This window comes from Sphaerodactylus townsendi, linkage group LG06 (assembly GCF_021028975.2).
Source record: "Sphaerodactylus townsendi isolate TG3544 linkage group LG06, MPM_Stown_v2.3, whole genome shotgun sequence".
Lineage (NCBI taxonomy): Eukaryota > Metazoa > Chordata > Lepidosauria > Squamata > Sphaerodactylidae > Sphaerodactylus > Sphaerodactylus townsendi.
Window position 1 is genome coordinate 22,625,827 of NC_059430.1, and position 21,708 is coordinate 22,647,534.

The 21,708-nt window shown below is 46.5% G+C and overlaps 1 protein-coding gene across 2 annotated transcripts; it reads right to left on the reverse strand.

The window, feature by feature from the left end:
* Nucleotides 1-1,952: 1,952 nt before the first annotated feature.
* On the reverse strand, nucleotides 1,953-21,177 carry USP18 (ubiquitin specific peptidase 18). Of its 2 annotated transcripts, none has more exons than XM_048500487.1 (11): nucleotides 20,839-21,177; nucleotides 15,050-15,243; nucleotides 13,644-13,740; nucleotides 10,987-11,132; nucleotides 10,648-10,727; nucleotides 9,525-9,671; nucleotides 9,294-9,389; nucleotides 8,482-8,652; nucleotides 6,206-6,337; nucleotides 3,745-3,794; nucleotides 1,953-2,709 (listed from the first exon to the last, which is right to left on the reverse strand). In XM_048500487.1, exons 2-11 carry the CDS (start codon nucleotides 15,231-15,233, stop codon nucleotides 2,652-2,654), a joined length of 1,161 nt encoding a protein of 386 aa, XP_048356444.1. In that variant the 5' UTR covers nucleotides 15,234-15,243; nucleotides 20,839-21,177; the 3' UTR covers nucleotides 1,953-2,651. The 2 variants fall into 2 exon arrangements, with proteins under 2 accessions (XP_048356444.1, XP_048356443.1); XM_048500486.1 differs by having other exon boundaries at nucleotides 20,826-21,177.
* Between the last annotated feature and the right edge of the window lie 531 nt (nucleotides 21,178-21,708).

Genomic DNA, 21,708 nt, shown 5'->3' on the forward strand with positions numbered 1-21,708 from the left:
TGTACAGAAGTGCCATCAGGCTGTGAGGGACGATGCACACACGCAAAAGCCAATTGTACACGTCTGCGTGCATGCATTGTGCACAAGACCTGGCCTGGGAAACTTTCATCACACTTCTTCTGCAACAAATCCCTTATAGGAAGCCTCTGAGGATCACAGGGAGATTATTTTAAAGACCAGAAAAGCCCTTTAGTGTGTGTGGAGGTAGGAATAACACCACTGGACTAAGACTGTGGGCACAGGATCTTCAAAAACCCTCTTTCCCATCCACAGTGTCCAAGGGCATTGTCTGCCATCCTCCTTCCGCAACCCCCCCTACAACAAAGTGGGAGGAGGGACACAAAAACAGGAAAAGAAAACAAGAAAAGCATCCAAGCATCCAAAAAGAGGTGCGCAGGAGGGAAGCCAAAGAGAAGAACAGCCATGTAGAAACAGCCAAAAGCAGTTCAGTTTGACCACTGGCAACAGCCAGAAGGGTGCTGCTGCAGTATGATTTCCCTGTTTTTGCCCATGGTAGAGAATGTGCAAATGGATGAGCCCGAGGCTGTTTCCGCACGGGCGGAATACAGCGACCCAGGGACGCTAAAAATAGCGTCCCTGGGGAGGGGTTCGCACGGCTGCCGCCGCTGCATTGCAGGCAATCCAGCATACCCCCCTGCATATTGTTGAGATGAAAGAATCATTCCCCCAATTTCAGTCTGGTTTGTTGCACAAGACCACAGTTTGTTCAGAAATTTGGTTTCAGTTAATAAAGACTTCCGAGGGGCTGCTGTCTTTCTGCCCCTAGATGCAGACAGGTTCAAAACCACTTCACTACAGTCAATGACCAGTGGGTCTATTCTTGACATGTTCCTTGGACTGAGGCCCACTGATTTCACTGGCAAGCAACTTCCATGCAAGTCTGCATAGAGCTGCAACCTGAATCTCTTAGAAAGCTCTTAGAAAGATGAGCCTGAAGTTACTTCTTTCTTTTTCTTTGATTTTTTTTTGCAATAACAGATACCAAGAAAGGCATATTTCCATAAAATTATTTTGCTGTATTGAGAATTTTATGAAAATAAGATACTTGACAGCACTATGGCTGCTGTCGCAATAAGTTATCATTCCATTTCTCAGGCATAATTCATATTAAATAAAGTATTATTGCCAAAAGACTCAAATCTTCTCCATAGCCCCTCTCAATAATGAGAGTTTTACACAGATGTGCAAGATTACACAGTGCAAGATTACATAGAACTGGATTTCAAACATTTGAGTAGATAAAATATAACAATGAGCACATATGAAACTCCTTTCTGTACTGGCAAGCAAGAATTGAACCACTGTCTGCTCAGCCATATGCAGAGATCGCTCTTGTGCATTGCTTTGCACCCTAAAAGGTAGCAAATGTCTGGAGGAAAATGACGCTACCTTCCAGGGGCAGAGAATGGAATGATAACATTAGATGTCCGGTAGTACAATTCCTTTGACATCCATGGATAAAGCATAACCTTTTAAATTCCTTGGCCCGTTAAGTTACACAGGGGCTCTTAGAACAAGATACCAATTGAACATGTGGATATCTGCTGAGACTCTGGAAGAGTGGGTGTGCAAAGTATCATAAGTTGCAACCAACTTATGGTTTTCAAGAGACTAATAGAGGTGGTTTGCCATTGCCTTCCTCTACATAGCAACCTTGGTATTCCTTGGTGGTATACCATACCAGTACTAACTAGGGTTGACTCGGCTTATCTTCTGAGTTTTGAAAAGATCAGTCTAGCCTAGGCCAGCAGTGAAGGATAGGGGTAGGGCAGGGGTCTACAACCTGCAGCTCTCCAGATGTTCATGGACTACAAATACCATCAGCCCCTGCCAATTGGCCATGCTGGCAGGGGCTCATGGGAATTGTAGTCCATGAACATCTGGAGATCCACAGGTTGCAGACCCCTGGGTTAGGGTTACCAGATCAAAGTGGGGAAACATCTGGAGATTTGAGGTAGAGCCCGGGGAGGACAGGAGCCTCAGTGGGGTACAGGACCACAGAATCCACTCTTCCAAAACATCCATCTTCTCCAGGGGGTTTGGTCTCTGTCATCTGGAGATCAGCTGTAATTCCCAGGTCCCACCTGGAAGGTGGTATCCCTAGCCTGGGCCATCTGCATCAGGGCCTAGAAGAGTAGAAACTGTTTGATAAAAAGGTTAGTCTAGGGTCCATGTGGGTAGAGCTGGCCTGAAGAACCTGAGGGCAGTTCGATTCTACCAATAACCTGGTGTAATTTTCCTTGCCTATTCCAAGGACATCCTGGGACCTAATTGCATGAAGGGATAAACCTCATAACAGAGTTCTCAGCAGACTAGCATCTCAGGATTCTCCAGTAAAAACCTTGTAACTCTCAAGCAGCGTAAAACCCATCCAAGGTTGTATGGTAGCCACACCCTGAGAGAAGGCCAGAAGGTACTGTTCAGAGAAGGTGTCGAATTGCTACATTTTGTTCTTGGTCCTGTCCTTTTCTGCAGGTGAAATGATGCTTCAGCTGGAAAGGCGGGCCTCTGGAAACCAGGATTGCACAGCTGTCCTAGACCGTTTGCAGGGGGAAATGCTTCATGCTCCTCCTGAGCATATTCACACCAGAACCATGCAAAGTTATCAGCGCACGATGAAAGCTTGTGTCTCAGATTGCAACGGCTGACTCTTTTTTCTGATAAACCAGAAGATAGGCGGTTTCACTCCTGCAGGAAAAAAACAAGAGTACGTTCCAACCAGTTAGCACACGGGTTAGGCTACCAGAGTCCTTAAATTAGTCTCCTAGAAAATATGTGAAATGGATGGCTGATAAACACTGACTGCATTGGAAGACACTGCTATTAACTCAGCTGCGAGTCACACACTGCATAGCAAGAGTGTTTGTGGCTGCAAGTCATCTAAAACATACACAGGGATAAGGGAAGCCAGCCAAGAAGGGCTCAAGCCCATCACAGGTTCCCCTCTCTTTGGTAAACCTGCACCTTTGTGTTCAATTTATGAGCAGTACTTCTGCAAATGTGGGGCAAAACCCATTCACATGAAAATCAGCTCTGAACCCAGCCACATAAGAACGCGGCTTTCCAAGGGAATTCTGTATGACTGCCCTTGCAAACAAATAAGCAAAGGCCAAAATAAAAATTAAATAACTTTGTTTTAAAGCTGGGCGTGACTTCCCAAACCTCAGAATTTAAACAGCCAGATTCTCGTACAAGTAGCCAGAACGAAGAGTAGCAGGCAGTCAAGGTCCCAGGGTTGGAGCGGAAAGCTCAAATCAAAGGATCCCTTTGGATTTCCTGGTATGGCCAAGGGCAATGCAGCCCACTCATGGCTATCCCCCTTTCTCCTCTGCCTGTCTGAAAGGTTAAAACAGGATTTTTGCTTCTTTTACCCCTGTCCTCCCATGATAGCCGAATCTCTATACTAACGGTTGACCATACCTCTGAAAGACTACAAAGAGCCACTCGATGGGACATGTTGGAAAGGGGAGTGAAGTAGAGGACACTCAAAGGATGAAGAACATTAAAAAAAATGCCCCGAGGTCATGTCAAACTGCTTTTCTAAATGCCACTGGGACTCTATTACACATATTATATGTCGTCAGCCCCCCCCCCCCCCAATCTCATTCTGTGTGATAAACTACGCCCATTTGCCACTTGCGGAGCAAGGTGACGTAGAAGTATGCCAGCCACATGACTAAGAACACTGGCCCTTGCACTGAGAAAGCAGATGGCCCTGCTTACCAGCGGAGACCTGAATGGCCATAGGTACACCTGACGTCATCCCAGGACACCTGCAGGATAGAGAGCACAAATGGCACAATTAACAATGATTATCCAAAGCACTGATTCATCTTGTCAATACACTGAACAAAGATCAAACTTTTTCCTGTAAGAGGATTTTTAATACATTTATACTAATCGTGGTCCTGACCCAGGTGGTGCAGGCTATCCCGGTCTTGTATGATCTTGGAAGCTAAATGGGGTGGGCCCTGGTTAGTACTTGGTAGGGAGACCACCAAAGAAGTCCAGGGTTGCTAGGCAGAGGCAGGCAGTGGCAAACTGGCTGTCTCTTGCCTTGAAAACCTTACAAGATTGCAAGGTAAGTTGGCTGTGCCTTGATGGAACGTCCAACCGCCATGCTGATAACAGCCTGGATCCAGCGATTCAACATCCTTGCATAAGCACAACTTTACCATCCTCCCAGCAGCCACTTCCAACCCTGGGAAAGGAGTCTGCAGGACCCTCGTGGACTAACAGACATGCACATCAGTGGGCTCTTAATGAGGCTGTGAAGAGGAGACAGGAAGAAGTGAAATTGTTCCCTCCTCCATCCTGATGCCACCAACCTGAATTGCCACTAGTTAATTTTATCCTACAAAATTTATAGCCTGCCTTTCTGCTCTCATAAAGGTCATCAAGGTAGCTAATTAGTTAAGAACGGAAATAAGAATCATTCAGATCAACAAAAACGCATGATGAAAACAATTAAAACCGAGCTAAAACGTACATTCCAAACACATAAAAACAGCAATTAAAACACTGGGCAGGAAGGAGGCATATCTGAGTGAATGCCAAGGGGGGGGGGATTCTTCAACCTCTGTATTACTCTATGTAGGTCCTCCTACCCTGCCAATCGAGGGAAGGGGAGATTCTTGACCATCTGTGGATTCTGCTGATAGATCACTGGATCCAACCCAGTGCACGAATGCAAGCTGCAGTCTTTTAAAATAAACCAGGTTAACTCAATTTATGTTTGGAAATCAGTCCACTCAATTAAGGTCTGACCCATTGTAGAATTCAGAACATGCATCCCAGAGAGGATACATAACAGTGTAGCAATTTGAACGGTACACGTGTCTTGGCATGTGTCTGAATGTCTATCATAGTAACACCATTATCAAATTTGCCGATGACACAACGGTGGTGTAAAGGATTCAATGGTGTTGATGGTGAGGTAACCTTGAGTGCATTCCACAGCCCGGGCGATGGGCCAGATGCATCGGCGGAGACTTTATTCCATGCTGAGATGAAGCTTCCTGTTCTCATGTAGCTATGAAGGCATGGGGCATCTGGCATTATAACCTGTGCTTCTGGCGGGAAGTGTCATTCCTGCCACTGCGTGTACTTGAGCTTTCTAAGATGTCTTAATAAATGGACTTTTACTCCCAAAGCCTTTTATTTCTGCGTCTATGGAATTCCTTACAGGTGGTGGGGCTCATCTCTGGAGGGGATGAGTCTGCCTATCGGAGTGAGGTGGACCGATTGCTCTCATGGTGCAGGGAAAATAACCTGGTTCTTAATACTAACAAGACAAAGGAGCTTATAGTGGACTATAGAAGGAATAGCTCAGAAATTCAGTCCTTGACTATAAATGCTGGGAGAATCAAGTAGAAGCCGGGTGGCTAGTTTTTAAATTTCTGGGCGTTAGGATTAAAGAGGACTTGACACTAAATGCATACAGACTGCCAAAGCGGGTGGTTAAGAAGGCCCAGCAAAGACTGCACTATCTGAGACTTTTAAGGAAACAACAACTGAATGGAAAACTCCTGGTGTCCTTTTACCGCTGTGCTATAGAGAGTGTCTTAACCTACTGCATCTGTATATGGTTCTCCAGTTGCACAGTGGCAGATAGGAAGGCAGCTCCAAAGGGTGATCACTACTGCACAGAGGATTATCGGCTGCCCTCTCCCTCTCCTTGGAGAAGAACTCTCTATAATTCCCTGCCTCTAAAGAAAGCCCAAAATATTCTGAGAGACCCGTCTCATCCGGCACACTCTCTTTTTGAACTGTTACCATCCGGCAGACGATAGAGGTCTATCAAAACTAGGACAAAGAGGCTTAGAGGCAGCTTCTACTCTAGAGCTGTGGCTATGATGAACTCCGTGGCTTCGTGTTGATGTGTTTGGGGCTGTGTAGGGATGGGTGGAGGAAGGGGAAAGTGAGGATGGGGTATGAGTCTGAAATTGTGTGCATCGAGGAATGCTGCTGTAAATCTCGTTGTGCATGCACAATGACAATAAAATGCTTATGCTTATATGCTTAATGGCTGTCTACCTTTTCATGCAATGAGTTATGTCTGCACATCATTAGAAGTACACTAGGGGCATTGTCTATTCTTGTTTTTTAACTCTTTTTTGGTAGATCTTGGGATGTAGGAGTGGGAGAGCCAGAACAGATTTGGATACGGTTCTGGTTTCCTCACCTGACAGAAGCTGGAGTCATTGAAGCAATACCACTTCTGTTCCGTGAAACTCCAAATGTATGCACAGTAATGGCCATAGCTGGCTGATCCCGAGTGTGCAACGACTGCAGAAAGATCATACAACCCACTGCCCTGCAAAAAAGCCATACAGAGAAGATGTCAACACAACCACAAAACAGCTCCACACATTTCCAAGAAGGGAGGACTATATTCACAGAGTGATTAAACTCCGTATCAGAGTTTAATCAACAATATCAATGCTTACACTGCATCCTATCTTTAAAAATTTTTAATTTCTCTTCTGTGCTTCTTCCCGAGTAACTTTCTGTGCTGCTCCTTGTGGGTTTGCAGCACATCTCACTAGCGGATCCCTAATGCTACAGCTCTGGCAGATCAGTTCTGCTTCTTGGAGACGTTTTCCTCCAGAGCAGTAGCGTTTCAGATCACGGTAAAGAATTAGCAAAGGAAAAGAATACAGAAACAATTAAGAACAGAAGAATTGAAAAGGAGCAGTCTCATGCCCCCACAGAGGCTTTTGTTATTTCCCCATTGAGATTCAGTTAGATTGGTTTTAGTTCATTAAGTCTTCTAAGGGAGGGTATTTTAGTTAGCCCCTGTCCCTTTAAGACATTTCCCAAGAGGCAGCCTTCCTTCTGTACCCAGCAATCCCCTGTTTTAGCTCTAGCCAGTCAGAGTGAGGTGCCAAGGGTAGCTGGAGACTGGAATATTTGTGACGTATATGGTGGTCCATAGAGGACAAGTTAAGATTAACAGAAATTAGAACCAGAAAAGGACTGAAAGAACTAAAAGGAAGCAAGATACAGTGGACTTTCCTAAAGCAACCAAGAGAAGACACAGTCTACAGCTCCAAATCTGCTCAAGACAAGCAAGTATTGAGATAGACCCAAGAGAGGAGTTAGGGTCTTGATTCTCTTAAGTAATAAACCTATTGTTGAACTGTTGAACCTGGCTTCTGTCTCCCCCACTCTGTCCTAGCCAAGTACAGGGCACCAAAAACAGATTCACATGGGGGCAGAACAGTCACGAATATTCCAGTCTCCAGCTACCCCTGGCACCTCGCTCTGACTGACTAGAACTAATACAGGGGATTGCTGGGTAAAAAAGGAAACTGCCTATTGGGAAATGTCTCAAAGGGACAGGGGCTAACTAAAATACTCTCCCTTAGAAGACTTAACAATGAACTAAAACCATGCTAACTATGGGGAAACTGAATCTTAATGGCATCCAAAGATATGAGTGGAACGGTAACAGCCCTTTTGAGTTTTGACCTGCAGCACACAGCCTGTGCCTTCGAATGAGCCAGCCACTGAAGGCAAGCATTGCTTTTGTTTAGTTTTTCATTGGTTCATTTACATAAGTCGATTACCCACCTGAGCTCTTGCACATGGAGGGACCAGCAGAGTGGAGGGGCAAGAAATCTTTTCCCTACATGCTTCCTCTTTGCAGTGTACCGCGAGAGGAGTGGTGCTGGGGCAAGATTTTTCGTCCCAGTGTGCTTCTTCTTGCCCCGCGTGTGCTTCTTGCTGTCCACAGGGAAAGCAAGAGCATATCTGGCACGGCTTTTCACACCGCAGCAGAGCAGGTGTGGGAAACAGCCTGCAATGGGTAATCAAGCATAGTGTTCTTTACTACGGTAAAGGGCTCTGGGTCACTTCGGAAAGAAAAGCATGGGAGAAATATCAACACATTTTGTCCTAGCGAATTAAGCTAGCTAGCCCATGACCCCCTGCTCTTCAGGAAAAGCTAGGATGGCCATAACACAAGAGTCTATTTCCCAGCATGCACTGTATCTGGACAACCCTGGGGAGGCCTTCCAGGTGCATTCTGATGCCTCTGGCAGTCTGGTTATTGGCATGCTTTTAAAGGGGTGGTGGTGCGCACATCAATGGGCCAACAGCTGGGAGGGCTCTGGTTAACTGTGGGATCTCACTTTCCTGGAGTTTTTCTCCATCCTGGCTGCAGTTTATTTGTGGTGTGACCTATTTAAGGACAAGCACGCTCTCTTTTGGTGCGACAACCAGGCAGTTGGTCAGGGTTATTAACTGCCAGACATCCTGCTCCAAGCAGGTCATGCATTTAGTCCAACGCTTTGTTGTTATATGCTTGGTTCATAACATCTCTTTCTCAGCTAAGAATGTGTGACTGCAAGTTGTCCCATGTGGATTTCACACTGAATGGGAGTCTGGGTCCAGGGTTCCCCAGCCTTAACATATACTGCATTCTTAGATAGAATTATGATAATAAAAGTTCTCCACCTCCTCTGGAGAATCTGGCTGATATTGTTCTGGAGTCAGGATCTGGCTGAAATCTAGATTCTGAGGGAAGGACAAGTAATGGCCAATCTTCTGAGTCCAGTTGCTGCGCTTGGAACAGAAACGTTTCAGGTGCATTGTCAAGGTCTGAGGTAGACAGGTAACTTTCATGCCCTGCAAGTCAGCAGACACAAATAATTAGAATAGGGGAACGGAATGCTGAGCGCGTAGAAAGAAAAATAAATCAAAGTTGGAGACATATTAGAATGCCGACGTCAGGCAGGCTGGGTGAGATGTGCAGTGGCAGCATGAACAACTGACCTCAAAACCAGAATTAACTGTTTTGGATCAAGGCATAACCAGGTGTAGAGAAAACAAAGGCCTGGCAAGCTAGATCAGGGCATCTGGATCCCTCATGCATCAAATAATTAGTTGGTCTCTTTCACAGTACTTCTTTGGAAGCAACAAGCTCACCTTAAAACAGAAAAGGCCATGAAAATGCTGAAGAGGAAAGGTTCTTCCACGGTCTCATTTTCTCCCCTTTCAAGTTCCTGTTTCGGGAAGTGGGGGGAGGGCAGTATGTTTTGCTCCCTCTAGTGGTTGATCCAATGTATCACACAGGTTTTAGTTTAGCGTATCTTCCTGCAGATTTAAACTGCAGGATTTTATGCTGGACTTAAAACTTGTGTTACATTGAACTGACCCTACCAGCGAAGAAACAAAAACTTGGAAGTGAGGAAAATGAGAATGCGGGAAAGCCCAACATCTCTGGTGATGTCTGCAACCCTTCCCATGACTCAGAACTTGGGATTTACCTGCAGACACGCCGTTTTCTTGTCACACTGTTCACAAGGGCACATACTGTTCTCTGTCAGATGTTCTGGTGCAAAGAAGCAACGTAGCGCATCTTCCTACAAACACAGAGGGAGGACTGTGTTAGGCAAAGAGCACAGCTAAGATCCCTGACTCCACTTTTCTCTTTCTTTCCTTTCTTCTATACATGCTGAATGGGCACAAAGAACTCCATGACGGATCACTAGCCTTACCAAGGTCCTGATCCGATGAGAATCATAATCGAACATTGGAAGGTGGAGCATCAGCACGTTGCTGTTGACCTTTGTCTCCAGACAGCACTCCTGACAGATCAAGTATTCTTGCAAGCGGATGGTGTACAGATCTGTCAGACTTTCAACCTTAGAGTGAAAGAGGGGAGGGAGACAGCCAGGAACTCAGCAAATGATGCTATAAATGTCTGACAATAACTGCAGCAGTGTTGGTTCTTTTACTACCCCCCCCCCTTTTTTTACTAGCATGGTAATAGGGAAAGCCATGTATGGGGATACTCTCCCTTCTGCAGGTCTTTCCCAGGGTCTGGGCCCTTGGAAACAAAAGATTATCAGTGGGAAAGAATCACTACGATGAGCCTAAAGAAAGCCCAAAATATTCTGAGAGACCCGTCTTATCCAGCACACTCTCTTTTTGAACTGTTACCATCTGGCAGACGATACAGGTCTATCAAAACTAGGACAAAGAGGCTTAGAGACAGCTTCTACTCTAGAGCTGTGGCTATGCTAAACTCTGCGGCTTCATGTTGATGTGTTTGGGGCTGTGTAGGGATGGGTGGAGGAAGGGGAAAGTGAGGATGGGGTATGAGTCTGAAATTGTATGAATTGAGGAATGCTGCTGTAAATTTCGTTGTGAGTGCACAATGACAATAAAATGCTTATGCAATGCTTATGATAGCAGGGGTCCCCAATTCAGCACCCACACCTTTTTTCATCCCTCCCCCCCAGGGTTTTTAGAAAGGGGGGGGGGGGGGGGGCTCTACGTGAGGCTTTTTCCCAGCAAGGCTGCAGATTTTTTTAAATCACACAAAGATATCCACTGTGCGACTGAAGGTAAGCTGCAGCAACCATTTGGTGGCTTTGCGCATCATGCTATATCAGCATTTGAAAGATGGCCACAGGCTTAAAAAGGCCGGGCACCTCTGCTATATAGTACAGTACCCCTTAAGGTGCAGACAGCTGCAAACAAAGCTATAACTTTCAGGAAGCCTATAAAATGGGTGTTGAAATCAAATTACCAAGGAGAAAGAACACCAATATTACACAGAACGTAGGCCGTTCAGAACTCCTAAGAAGGTTCCCCTTTGCAAAACCAAGAACTTACCAGATCTAAATTTGTGATTTGGCTCTTAATTAGGTTCCAGAGATGCAGGAAGAGTTGACAGGCATCATAGAGAACGAACACTGGACGAACAAGAGAAGGTACAGTTTAGCATAACAGATCTTTGTTTCCTCTGCTGCGGTTCCCAAATTCCAACATTCTACCTGCTTCCTACACTTGATCCTCCCCCAGCATCCCAACATTCACCGAACACAGACTCAACTATAGTAGTTTGCTGCCACCCAACCAATTGCATTTCCCCCATTCTTTGGTTACATGGAGAAGAAGAAAAGCAGCCACGTCCCACCAGATGTGGGGAAAACCCCTCCAGTTGCTATTTACATTTGAGCCCGTGCTTTGAAAGGCAGCTGACAAGATGCATTGGATGCACCGAGCTGTGTGTGCTCCGCTGCATCTCCTCCAAAAGCAAAAGCATCTGGTAAGGGACGCTCTGTTTCTGCTCCACAACGTCAAATGGCACTTGGATCCTGCAACAGAAAAAATGGGAGCCATGACCAAAATGTCAGGTCAAACAAAACCCAGACCTCATCTTCAAAGGCTGTATTCCTATCTGTAACTTGCTTGGTGGGAATGGAAATTATTTGGACTAGCTTCCAGGTAGGCATACTTAGGAACCACACTCTAAGCCACAGGTCAGCAACCTTTACCACCCAAAGAGCCGTTTGGACCCGTTTTCCACGGCCCTGAAGATCTACTGAGCCGGTTCGGCCCCTCCACTCACCTTTCCTTCCAGCGCTGGGAGACAGAGGTACCAGGCAGGGAAACCCCCTCTGCCCGATGGAGCAGAGGGGGGATGGCATCTGCGGCCTGCCTAGTGCTGCCGCATCTCACGCTGCGGGAGGCAGCGGCGCCGGGCAGGGAAACTCCCTCTGCCCGACAGAGCAGGCAACCTACTCTGTGGGGCGGAGGGGGGATGGCAGCTGTGGGGATGGCAGAGGGGGGATGGCGGCTGCTCTGGAGGGACACAGCCACGCTACTGTCCGACCTCCAGTGGTTGGAGGGCAGCATGGGCGTCCCCCTCCAGAGCAGTGCTGGAAGGAGAGGCGAGTGGTGGGGATGCGAAAGCGGTGCCCTCACGCACAGAGCCGCCTCCGGTTCGGCCCCTCCACTCACCTTTCATTCCAGCACTGCTCTGGAGGGCTGGAGGGACATGCCCACGCTACCCTCCAACCTTCAGGCCACACAGAGCTGCAGTATAAGGCTGAAAGAGCCACATGCGGCTCCGGAGCTGGTTACAGACCCCTGCTCTAAGCAGTGCAAAATTAGTTAATGTGCTCCGTTCTGACCAGTTTCCACAACTTAAACAGATACAAGTTATCAGCAAATTCTTTTTTGTCTCCTCTGAAGATGAGTGACAGTGTCATGTACTGGTTAGAGCATGAGACTAAGATCTGAGAGACCTAGTCTGGAATTCCCCTCTGCCATGGAAGCTCTCAGGGTGACCTTGGACCAATCACACACTCTCAGCCTAACCTACCTCACAGAGTTCTTGTGAAGATAAAACAAAGGAAAGAACAATGTACACCACTCTGGGTTCAAACTGGAGGGAAAGGTGGGATATAAATGAAATAAATAAATAAGATAAACTGAGGGCAATTTCTACAGTGGGCTTGCCTAGTTAAAAAAATGGACTTCTGTGTATAAAGAGATTTAAGTCATTCTGAAATTTGCATTTAACTGATCACTGAAGATTTATCTATTGAATGACCAGGCCCCTAGTATAAATTGGCCTCAAAAGTGTCTACTATTTCAATTGGTCATTGTGGTAGGAATGGCACTGGAATGCAATGCACCATGGAAGGAATATATAGTCATTCATAAAAACGCTCATTCATTGAACCAGCGGTCGCTAGAAAGCCTACGGAACTATCCAAATAATCGTAAAATAAAATGACACAACAACCTTGTAGAGTGAATAAGTAGACAATTTTATTTATTGATATACACATTTGTTTAATGATATATGATGGTGCTGGTTTGAATGTATAATTATATGAATATTTGCATGCATTGATAAGGATATTATAGACCTTGCTATTATATATACAGTTGTTTTTGTATTTTTGGGTGATTGGATGCCCACTTCCTTTTGCAGTGCATAGAATAGAAAGAGAAGAACCAGCTGGTGCCATCCTTGGGACTACGGGTATACAAAGTGTGGCGCACATCGGCAATTAACAAAATAGCATCACATGGATATGTGTGGGCTTGGAAGAAGAAGAGTTTGGATTTATATTCCCCCTTTCTCTCCTGTAGGAGACTCAAAGGGGCTTACAATCTCCTTGCCCTTCCCCCCTCACAACAAACACCCTGAGAGGTAGGTGGGGCTGAGAGAGCTCCGAGAAGCTGTGACTAGCCCAAGGTCACCCAGCTGGCGTGTGTGGGAGTGCACAGGCTAATCTGAATTCCCCAGATAAGCCTCCACAGCTCAGGCGGCAGAGCTGGGAATCAAACCCAGTTCCTCCAGATTAGATGCACGAGCTCTTAACCTCCTACGCCACTGCTGCTCCTGGAATAACTGCAATTGGAATAACTGCAAACGTTATCGGAATGCACAGTAACGGGTTCTGGAGTTCGTACTGAAATGAATATTTTTTTTCATTTAGTTATTTTGTGGTGGCCCAGACGAGGATAGCCAGGGATAGCCCAATCTTGGCATATCTCTGAAGCTAAGCAGGGTCAGGCTAATATTTGCATGACCGACCTCCAAGCGATCATCCATGCGGTGAATAGCTCTTATTTGGGGGTTTGCCGTGCAAAGCCGGAACCGCTGGAAACATGTCCAGCCCATGCACCAGTCACAAGATAAGAACAAGCCGCTAGCGTACAAGAATGAAAACACACTAGGGACTTGATGTGCAGTTCTTAAACCGAACTCTATGCAATGAACATCTAATCCTCAGCTTAAGCTTGAGGTAGTCGAGGTCACCTCAGTGATCCCAACCGAGGGACAAACAGAGACGTCTGGTCTTGCTCACCTCCGGAGGATCGCCGTGAAGTGTCTGTTCATGAAGAAAACCTGCAGCAGAGAGTTGAGGCAGCAGCTGAATCCAATATTGGACAGGCCAACAGGTTCTGAAGGCAGACAGAAAAACAAAACGCACAAATTGTGCAAACGGCAAGGAAAACAAAATGCTCATTTAACCAGCTGCGATACTATCCATAACTATACCAGCCGGTGACACTATTTAGGAATCTATCTACAAATCTTAAGTTATCTGCAATGCTTACCAATATGGCTAATTTAAGGCCTTCAGAGAGATGAGGATTCCCTTAAGATGGGATAACAGATTGGTCTCTCCCCCATTTTATTCTCAGAACAACCCTGTGAGGTAAGTGAGGCTAAGAGTGTGTGACTGGCTCAAAATCACCCAACAAGTTCCCAGATTCGAATCCGGGACTCCCAAATCTTAGTCCAACACTCCAACCACTTCACCACATAGGATTCTGTGCCAGTGTCCAAGGGAAACCCTGAAGTCCACAGCTGCAGATTCAAAGGAAAAGGCAAACGCATCTGAGAAGACACTCGAAGAAATACACAAATAAATATGGCATCATGATGCAAAATAAGGACTCTGACCTGGATACCCCAGGTAAGCCCAATCTCATCAGCTCTTGCAAGCTAAACAGAGTTGACCTTGGCTAGCATTCTGAAGTGAGACCACTATGGAGCACATAGTGGGCGGCATATAAAACTAATAAATAATAATAATATGGAATACCAGGGTTGCTACACAGAGGAAAGCACTGGCAAACCACATCTGTTAGGCCCCATCTGCACAGGCAGAATAATGCTCTTGCAATGCACTTTGCAGCTGGATTTTATTGTGCTTAATAGCAAAAGCAGCAGCGGCGTAGTGGTTAAGAGCAGGTGTACCCTAATCTGGAGGAACTGGGTTTGATTCCCCGCTCTGCTGCCTGAACTATGGAGGCTTATCTGGGGAATTCAGATTAGCCTTACATTCCAACACACACCAGTTGGATGACCTTGGGCTAGTCACAGTTCTTCTGAGCTCTCTCAGCCCCATCTACCTCACAGGGCGTTTGTTGTGAGTGGGGAAGGGTAAGGAGTTTGTAAGCCCCTTTGAGTCTCCTACAGGAGAGAAAGGGGGATATGAATCCAACTCTTCTTCTTCTCTTCTTCAAAATCCACTTGCAAAACAATTGTGAAAGTGGATTGAAAGTGCATTATTCTGCACATGCGGAAGGGGCCTGAGTCTCATGACTCGCCTTTGCAGGCTTCTGCAGATTCGTTCCAACCTCTCAATGGCTCTTCCGCAAGTTCCCTTACAAGCATTTAAATGGAGCAGGCATCTGACCACAAGGCCAGAAAAGAGGAATATAAAATGGAGGAAAGAGAACAAAGTAGGCTTTTGACAATTACTGTTCCTCAAGTCGGCCAGTCCACATATGGCTCTCAACTTCCGGCTGTGTCTCTGTGCAGCTTCCTTGGGATGTTCTGCCGCCTCCACCTCCTCCTCCTCCTTCATGGTCTCGGCAGTCATGGTCTGATATTCTTCCAGCCTGACGCTCTTGATTCTCTCTGGCCACCCCATTCTCTGGCCCATCAACTGTACTCTGCAATACAGGGGAACAAGTAGCCACTTCTTTTATGTCATTCAACAGCTTGTTTTTTTATCAGTTGAAAGGGGTTTTGCTTTTTGGGGGGAGGAGGAGCATCAGGGGGAGGAAGTCCTCCTATGGATTAAAAACTGGTTGAGGAACAGGACACAAAGGGTGGATATAAATGGGAAGTTCTCACAATGGAGAGATGTAGGGAGTGGTGTCCCCCAAGGATCCGTTTTGGGACCAGTGCTCTTTAACCTATTCATAAATGACCTGGAAGTAGGGGTGGGTAGCGTGGTGGCCAAGTTTGCAGATGATACCAAATTATGTAGGGTGGTGAGAACTGCAAAGGATTGCGAAGAGTTCCAAGCGGACATTTATAAATTAGGTGAGTGGGCTAAGAAATGCAGTTCAATGTAGCAAAATGTAAAATGGTGCACACAGGGGCAAAGAATCCAAACAAGCTACAGGGGTCAGTGCTATCAGTCACAGACCAGGAAAGGGATTTGGGCGTCTTAGTTGATAGTTCCATGGGAATGTCAACTCAATGCATGGCAGCTGTGAAAAAGGCAAACTCTAGGCTGGGGATAATTAGGAAAGCAGTTGATAATAAAACTGCAAAGATTGTCATGCCCTTCCATAAAGCAGTGGTGCGACCGCACTTGGAGTACTGTGTTCAGTTCTGGTTGCCACATCTCAAAAAGGATATCGAAGAGATAGAAAAAGTGCAGAGAAGGGCAACGAGGATGATTGAGGGATTGGAGCACCTTCCTTATCATGTTGCCTCCCTTCCTGTTAAGGAATGTTTCTGTGAAAACAATTATGCTAGTCAGTGGGGAGGGTTACTTTTGTTTTATGATACAAATGATGAGACCTTGAAAAATGCACAGCTTGTTCCCAGGGTCTTTGCTTTGACACGTAAAGCAGAACCGGATGGAGAAGTTAAACGGTTTAATCCTTTCCTCCCTTGTCAGCTGTCCGTTCAGCACTACTCAATCTTTTTACATTTTCCCCTGGAGAAGTAAAAATATTCAGATCCCCATAAAGCAAAATACTGTTAGATTTGGGGGGGGGGAGGGGTTTGCAGGTGTGTGTGTGTCTTCATAATGTACGTACTACTAGAGTTAAAAGTCACCCAGTGGGAGCTGGAATTCTCCAGTAATCTCCAGGCTACAGAAATCAGGTGTACTGGAGGAAATGAGGGCTGCGGAGGGTAGCCTCTACTATCACATTCCACTGAGATCCCTTTCCCAAAAACATAAACTGCATGTTACAGCTTTCATTGGACCAACCAAATTATCAACCAAAAAAAAACACCTATGCAAGCTTTTGATTCAAACTCCACTTTCTGAGGCACCGCCCCAAGCCTCCAGAATTTTCTAAGGTGCTGTCTCAGGAAAAGACGTCTGGATTTCCCACAAGCAATCAGGAACTGACGTACATTGTACTTCACGCACGAGAAATGGATTGTCTACGAAAGGGCTGCCAGGGAGAGGCCGTGACAATAGAGAGCCCGCAAACCAGCTGCCGCCGGCAGGAAATTGCCTGTTAACATTATAGGTTTCTGGACAATTCCAAATACTTAGCAATTGCATCTCTGCTGCACCGCTGGAGGTGAGGGGCCATTTGCGTGGGGAAAAGCAGGGGTTATTGGCTTTGCTGCCTGTTATACGGCCCCTCCCCAGCACTGCTGTCCCTGGTGAAGTTCCAGACTCACATCTGCAACTACTGAATCAAATGGGTCCTTCACCATGAGAGACAATTATAAGCAGCCCTATTAATAACCCTGGTTCTCACACTGCAGGGAAGCCAATTACTCCTGCCCCACCCAGGTCTCCAGGTTTGATTCAAGGGGGCCCTGAAGAGGAGGAGGAGGAGGAGGAGGAGGAGGAAGAGGAAGAAGAAGAAGAAGAAGAGGAAGAAGAAGAAGAAGAGGAAGAAGAAGAAGAAGAAGAAGAAGAAGAAGAAGAAGAAGAAGAAGAAGAAGAAGAAGAAGAAGAAGAAGAAGAAGAAGAAGAAGAAGAAGAAGAAGAAGAAGAAGAAGAAGAAGAAGAAGAAGAAGAAGAAGAAGAAGAAGAATGTGGGAGTGCACAGGCTATGGCATATGTGGGAGTGCACAGGCTAATCTGAATTCCCCAGATAAGCCTCCACAGCTCAAGCGGCAGAGTTGGGAATCAAACCTGGTTCCTCCAGATCAGAATGCACCTGCTCTTAGCCACTGCCCTTAGTCACTACGCCACTGCTGCTCCCTGAGTACTATGACCTCCCATGGATACCCCTCATTCATGCAGACTCCCATGGGTGCGCATGCATTTATTTTATTTATTTATTGTTATATTTATAAACCGCCCTCCCCTGAAGGGACCCAAAGGTGGTCCCAGAGGAGGCCCTCCCCCAAAGGGACCCAAAGGTGGTCCCAGAGGAGGGTGCCATCAGCCGGGTGCCATCTCCCTCTGCTCTGCATGCCACTGCCTCCGGTCCCGGCTCTCTGGCCATCTCAGAGAGGGACCCGGACAATCAAGGGGGACCTTGATTGTCTCAGTCGCCCTCCTCCTCAGTCGTCAAAAGGGGTCTCAGTCGCCCTCCTCCTCTCGTCAAAAGCAGCAAAGCCTTCCTGGCAGCTACTGAAGCAACTGCAGCGCATGTATGCTGCTTGCAGCAGGGTGGGACTGCCCCTCTTCCCCAGGTGCCCCTCCCAGCCAGAGGTTGCCCCAGAAGCCTTTGCAATTCTGAGTCTTTGTTCCGTCCCTGCCTGAGAGAGGCAGCAGAGAATTTGCTTCGAAAATCCCCGCTATCTGCTCTTTAACCATGATCCTGATAACTCAGGCTGCTAGCCCAATCTTGTCAGATCTCAGAAGATTTCAGCCCTGGTTAGTATTTGGATGTCAGTTGTCTTGGAAACCCTAAGAGGTCCCCATAAGTTGGTTGCAACTTGATGGGGGGGGTGTCTTCCCCATTTGGCAGGTTTTGAGGAGCAGGTGGAAGGCCAAACTAGAAGTGACGAAGATACATGAAGCATTGGCGGGTGAGGTTTTCCTTTACTGAAACGCAGTTGTGGTGGGGTTAGGGGGCCATTCCTCTGCTCCAAGTCACTCGTCTCAGCTGGTTTACATACAAAATTGTCTTGTCCCAATTCAGACCAGTGGTCCATCAAGGTCAGCAAGCATCATATTCTCTGGGAAGAGCTCTCCAGGATCTCAGGTTAAGACCTTACCTGCTGCCTAATGTGATGAAAGGAGTTTTGACTCTTGAAAACTTGTACCATGAGAATCATGCTGCTCTCTGAGGAGGTACCGGGCTGAAATTCAACTGTAGACCAACCCGGCTACTACAGACCAACCAGGCTACTCTCTGAAACAATTAATCCTTGTAGCTGGACTGAACAGTGAAATGGCTGTACTGCCAGTGAGTCAAAGCCTTCCTGGAGAGCTTTTCTACTCAGAAAAAGGATCCCCACATCTTTTCCTCTGCAGATAAACAGCAACTTAAGGAAGGGATTTTGAGCAAGGTGTGGAATCCTAAGGGGCAGGGGGAGAGAAAGGGTTTTGAATACCTGCATGATGCACCCCACAGCCCTCGGCAGCTGTATGTCAGTACAAATAAAAATTGGGGGACGGCTCTCGCACCACACTCCAAGATGTGGATGCCCACGTTCACCACTGTTCTAATACAGTCTTACGCATTCAGCAAGGAATTACATCCATGAAATTAGATGCCGGTACAACCTTAGAGACCAATAGGAATGTTGGGACATAAGCGTTTGAGAAGAAGGGAGTTTTGACTCTCAAAAGTTTATGTCCCGAAATTCTTGCTGGCCTGCAAGGTGCCACGGGATTCATATCTAGCTGTTCTTAACAGCAGACAAAAACAGCTTCTGAAACAACACACAAAATTGTGTGTAAGTGCAGTCAGCTATTAAAGACGACATTGATAGATGGGAGGAGGAAGTAGCTGGAAAAGACAGACAAGTTTTAAAAATACAAAGAACGCCAATTTGCAAAAGACAAGCAAGCGTCAAGACTCTGGGGGTTTGTTCAGAAGGAAATCTTATTGGCACGCATCTAAAACGCCATCACTTTCTTGCGTGCTTGGCCTTGATTCAATAAGGGATGTCAGGAAAGAAAATATTATGCGGTGCGTTTCCTGATGCTGACACAATAACTCAAACAGAACACCACTATTTATAGGCAGGGCTGCATATGTCATGGGTGGGGGGGGTGGATAAGCTGGAGTTCCATTAAAAAATGGCTGATATGGGACCTCCCATCTTCTGCTATGAACACCCACCCCCAGATGCAGTACTGGTAAGAACCGCACATTATTTCCACTCCTCCATATAAGTTCCAACTCGCAGAAGCGTTGTTTGCACAAAAGAGCAGACACAGCATCCTTCGGAGCATAGGATCAGGGCAGCTATGTACATACATGACTACATTTTCAAAGATGTGGCACAGAAAAGACAACCGATTTAAAACTGTGACCCACTTTTCTGTGAACATGCAGAAACAAGCTCAATGTGCCACGACAGCTCTTTGGGGTGGTTTCATCTGGGAAGCATAAATCATTGTTACTGCAGAGTCCATCAAGACAACTGGGAAACTAGATACTTCCGAATCGATTTGAGTCCAATCGCTCCTTAAAGACCAGCAAGGTTTTCAGGGATAAACTTTCCACAGCCAGTGCTCCCTTTGTTAGACAGCATCAGCTCTTGAAAGCTCATACCTCAAACATCTTGTTGCTCTCTCCGGGGTTCCAGATTCGAATCTGACTGTTCTACGGCACACCAACACAGCTACCCTCTGAAACTAACCTCCAAATCAATATGTCTGGAAAACCCAAACCTACTCAATGCAACTTACTTCCCTTCCCAAGTCTGGTTTGCAACCTTACAACCCTATACTATGTATGAGGCTGTCTGTCTCAATGGTGGAAGGAAGACAGGATTATGAGCATATACACAATCCTACACTTTACTCTCAATGAACTCACTGGGGCTTATCAGTGAATAACAGGACTGGTAATTTTTTTGTATCTAAAAGCAACAGGTAGAGATCTTCACCATGTTTACTAGCCAGTGCATTCAGTGGGCTTACATATGAGTAAGTATTCAGAGGCTCAGAAGTAAATCCAGGTCAATTCAGGTGTTGCAGAACAGTTCCAATTTAATCAACTTTTATTCCATAGTGGACTTTTATGGACTAGCATCCACTTTAGAGGTATTTTGTGCAATCCAAGGATACTTTCCTTGGAATAAGCCCCAATGATTAACATGGGGCTTATTTCTAAATATACCTGCTGAACTACCATTTGCCAGAGAGAGTGCACCTTACCCGAGCCCACAAAAACATGCTGGAATAGATTATATCCAGTCTCTTTAAAAGTACTCAGCATTTATTAACCTCGATGAATAGCCGTAACGTCATTGACACCAAGAAAAAAAGAGAGCTATAATTCCCAAAGCCAATAAACGTTATGTTTGAGTATTTCTTATATGGGGGAAAGAGACACAATTTCAACAGGAAAAAAATTAATAATTTTTTGACAACATCCACATTTTTTTTAATTTTGCAACACAAAAACAAAAAATCCCCTACCTGTTTTGCTTACCTATCTCTGCAATCTTTCGCGCGATGGGTTGGCAGCAAACCCCCACTGCGCTCCCCCGGGAAACAAGGGCTGAAATGCTGCCTGTTACACTGCACGGAGTTTGCTAAAAGAAGTTTCCTAAATTCTTCCCCAGACTGTCCCGACCTGATAAAGATCTGTCCCAACCAGACACCGCTCAGCCGGCCAACGGAGGGGTCCTTGCAGAACAGCCCAAAGGCGCCCACCTCTGCAGCCAGGAGATGCACGGCTGGAGACTTGCTGCCAGCGAAAGGGACCGCTGCTCCGGCTGCACGCCCCTTCTCCCGCGCGTCTCTGCTTGCCTCTGCTCCGGGGCGGAGTTTTGATTCCTCGCCGCCCAAGCAGCGAGAAAGGAAAGCGAAACTTAAGCGCAGGCCACAGAGAGCGCTGCAGAAAGGGCGGAGCAGTCGTGTTTGCACCAGGTTGTGCAGAGCAGGGGTGGGGGTGGTCTTGCCGTCGCCCCTCCAACTTGTGCGGGTCTGCTTTGCGCTCACCGCTGTTGCGTACAAAGCTCCGATTGCCCCACGTGCGTCGTTTGCCGAGTTCGACAACTGGACTTATTTCCAGGCAAATGTGCATCGATTTTTGCGCATAGCAATTGTGCGTAGCTGGTGGAAGGGAAGGGTGTCTTCCAGCATGCACGGAATGATTTTTTATTTTTGCACAAAGCAACTGGCCCTACCTGCAAAAGAGGGAAGGGGGTCTTTGAGCATGCACAGATGCCTCCGAATGTTGCACGAAAATGAACGGGAGAAGGGCAAAGGAAGCGCAGTGGTCAAACGCCAAACTCGTCCTCCGGTGGATTTTCACTTTCTCCCGCAATTAGGTGAGAAGCCCGGCCAAGAATATGAA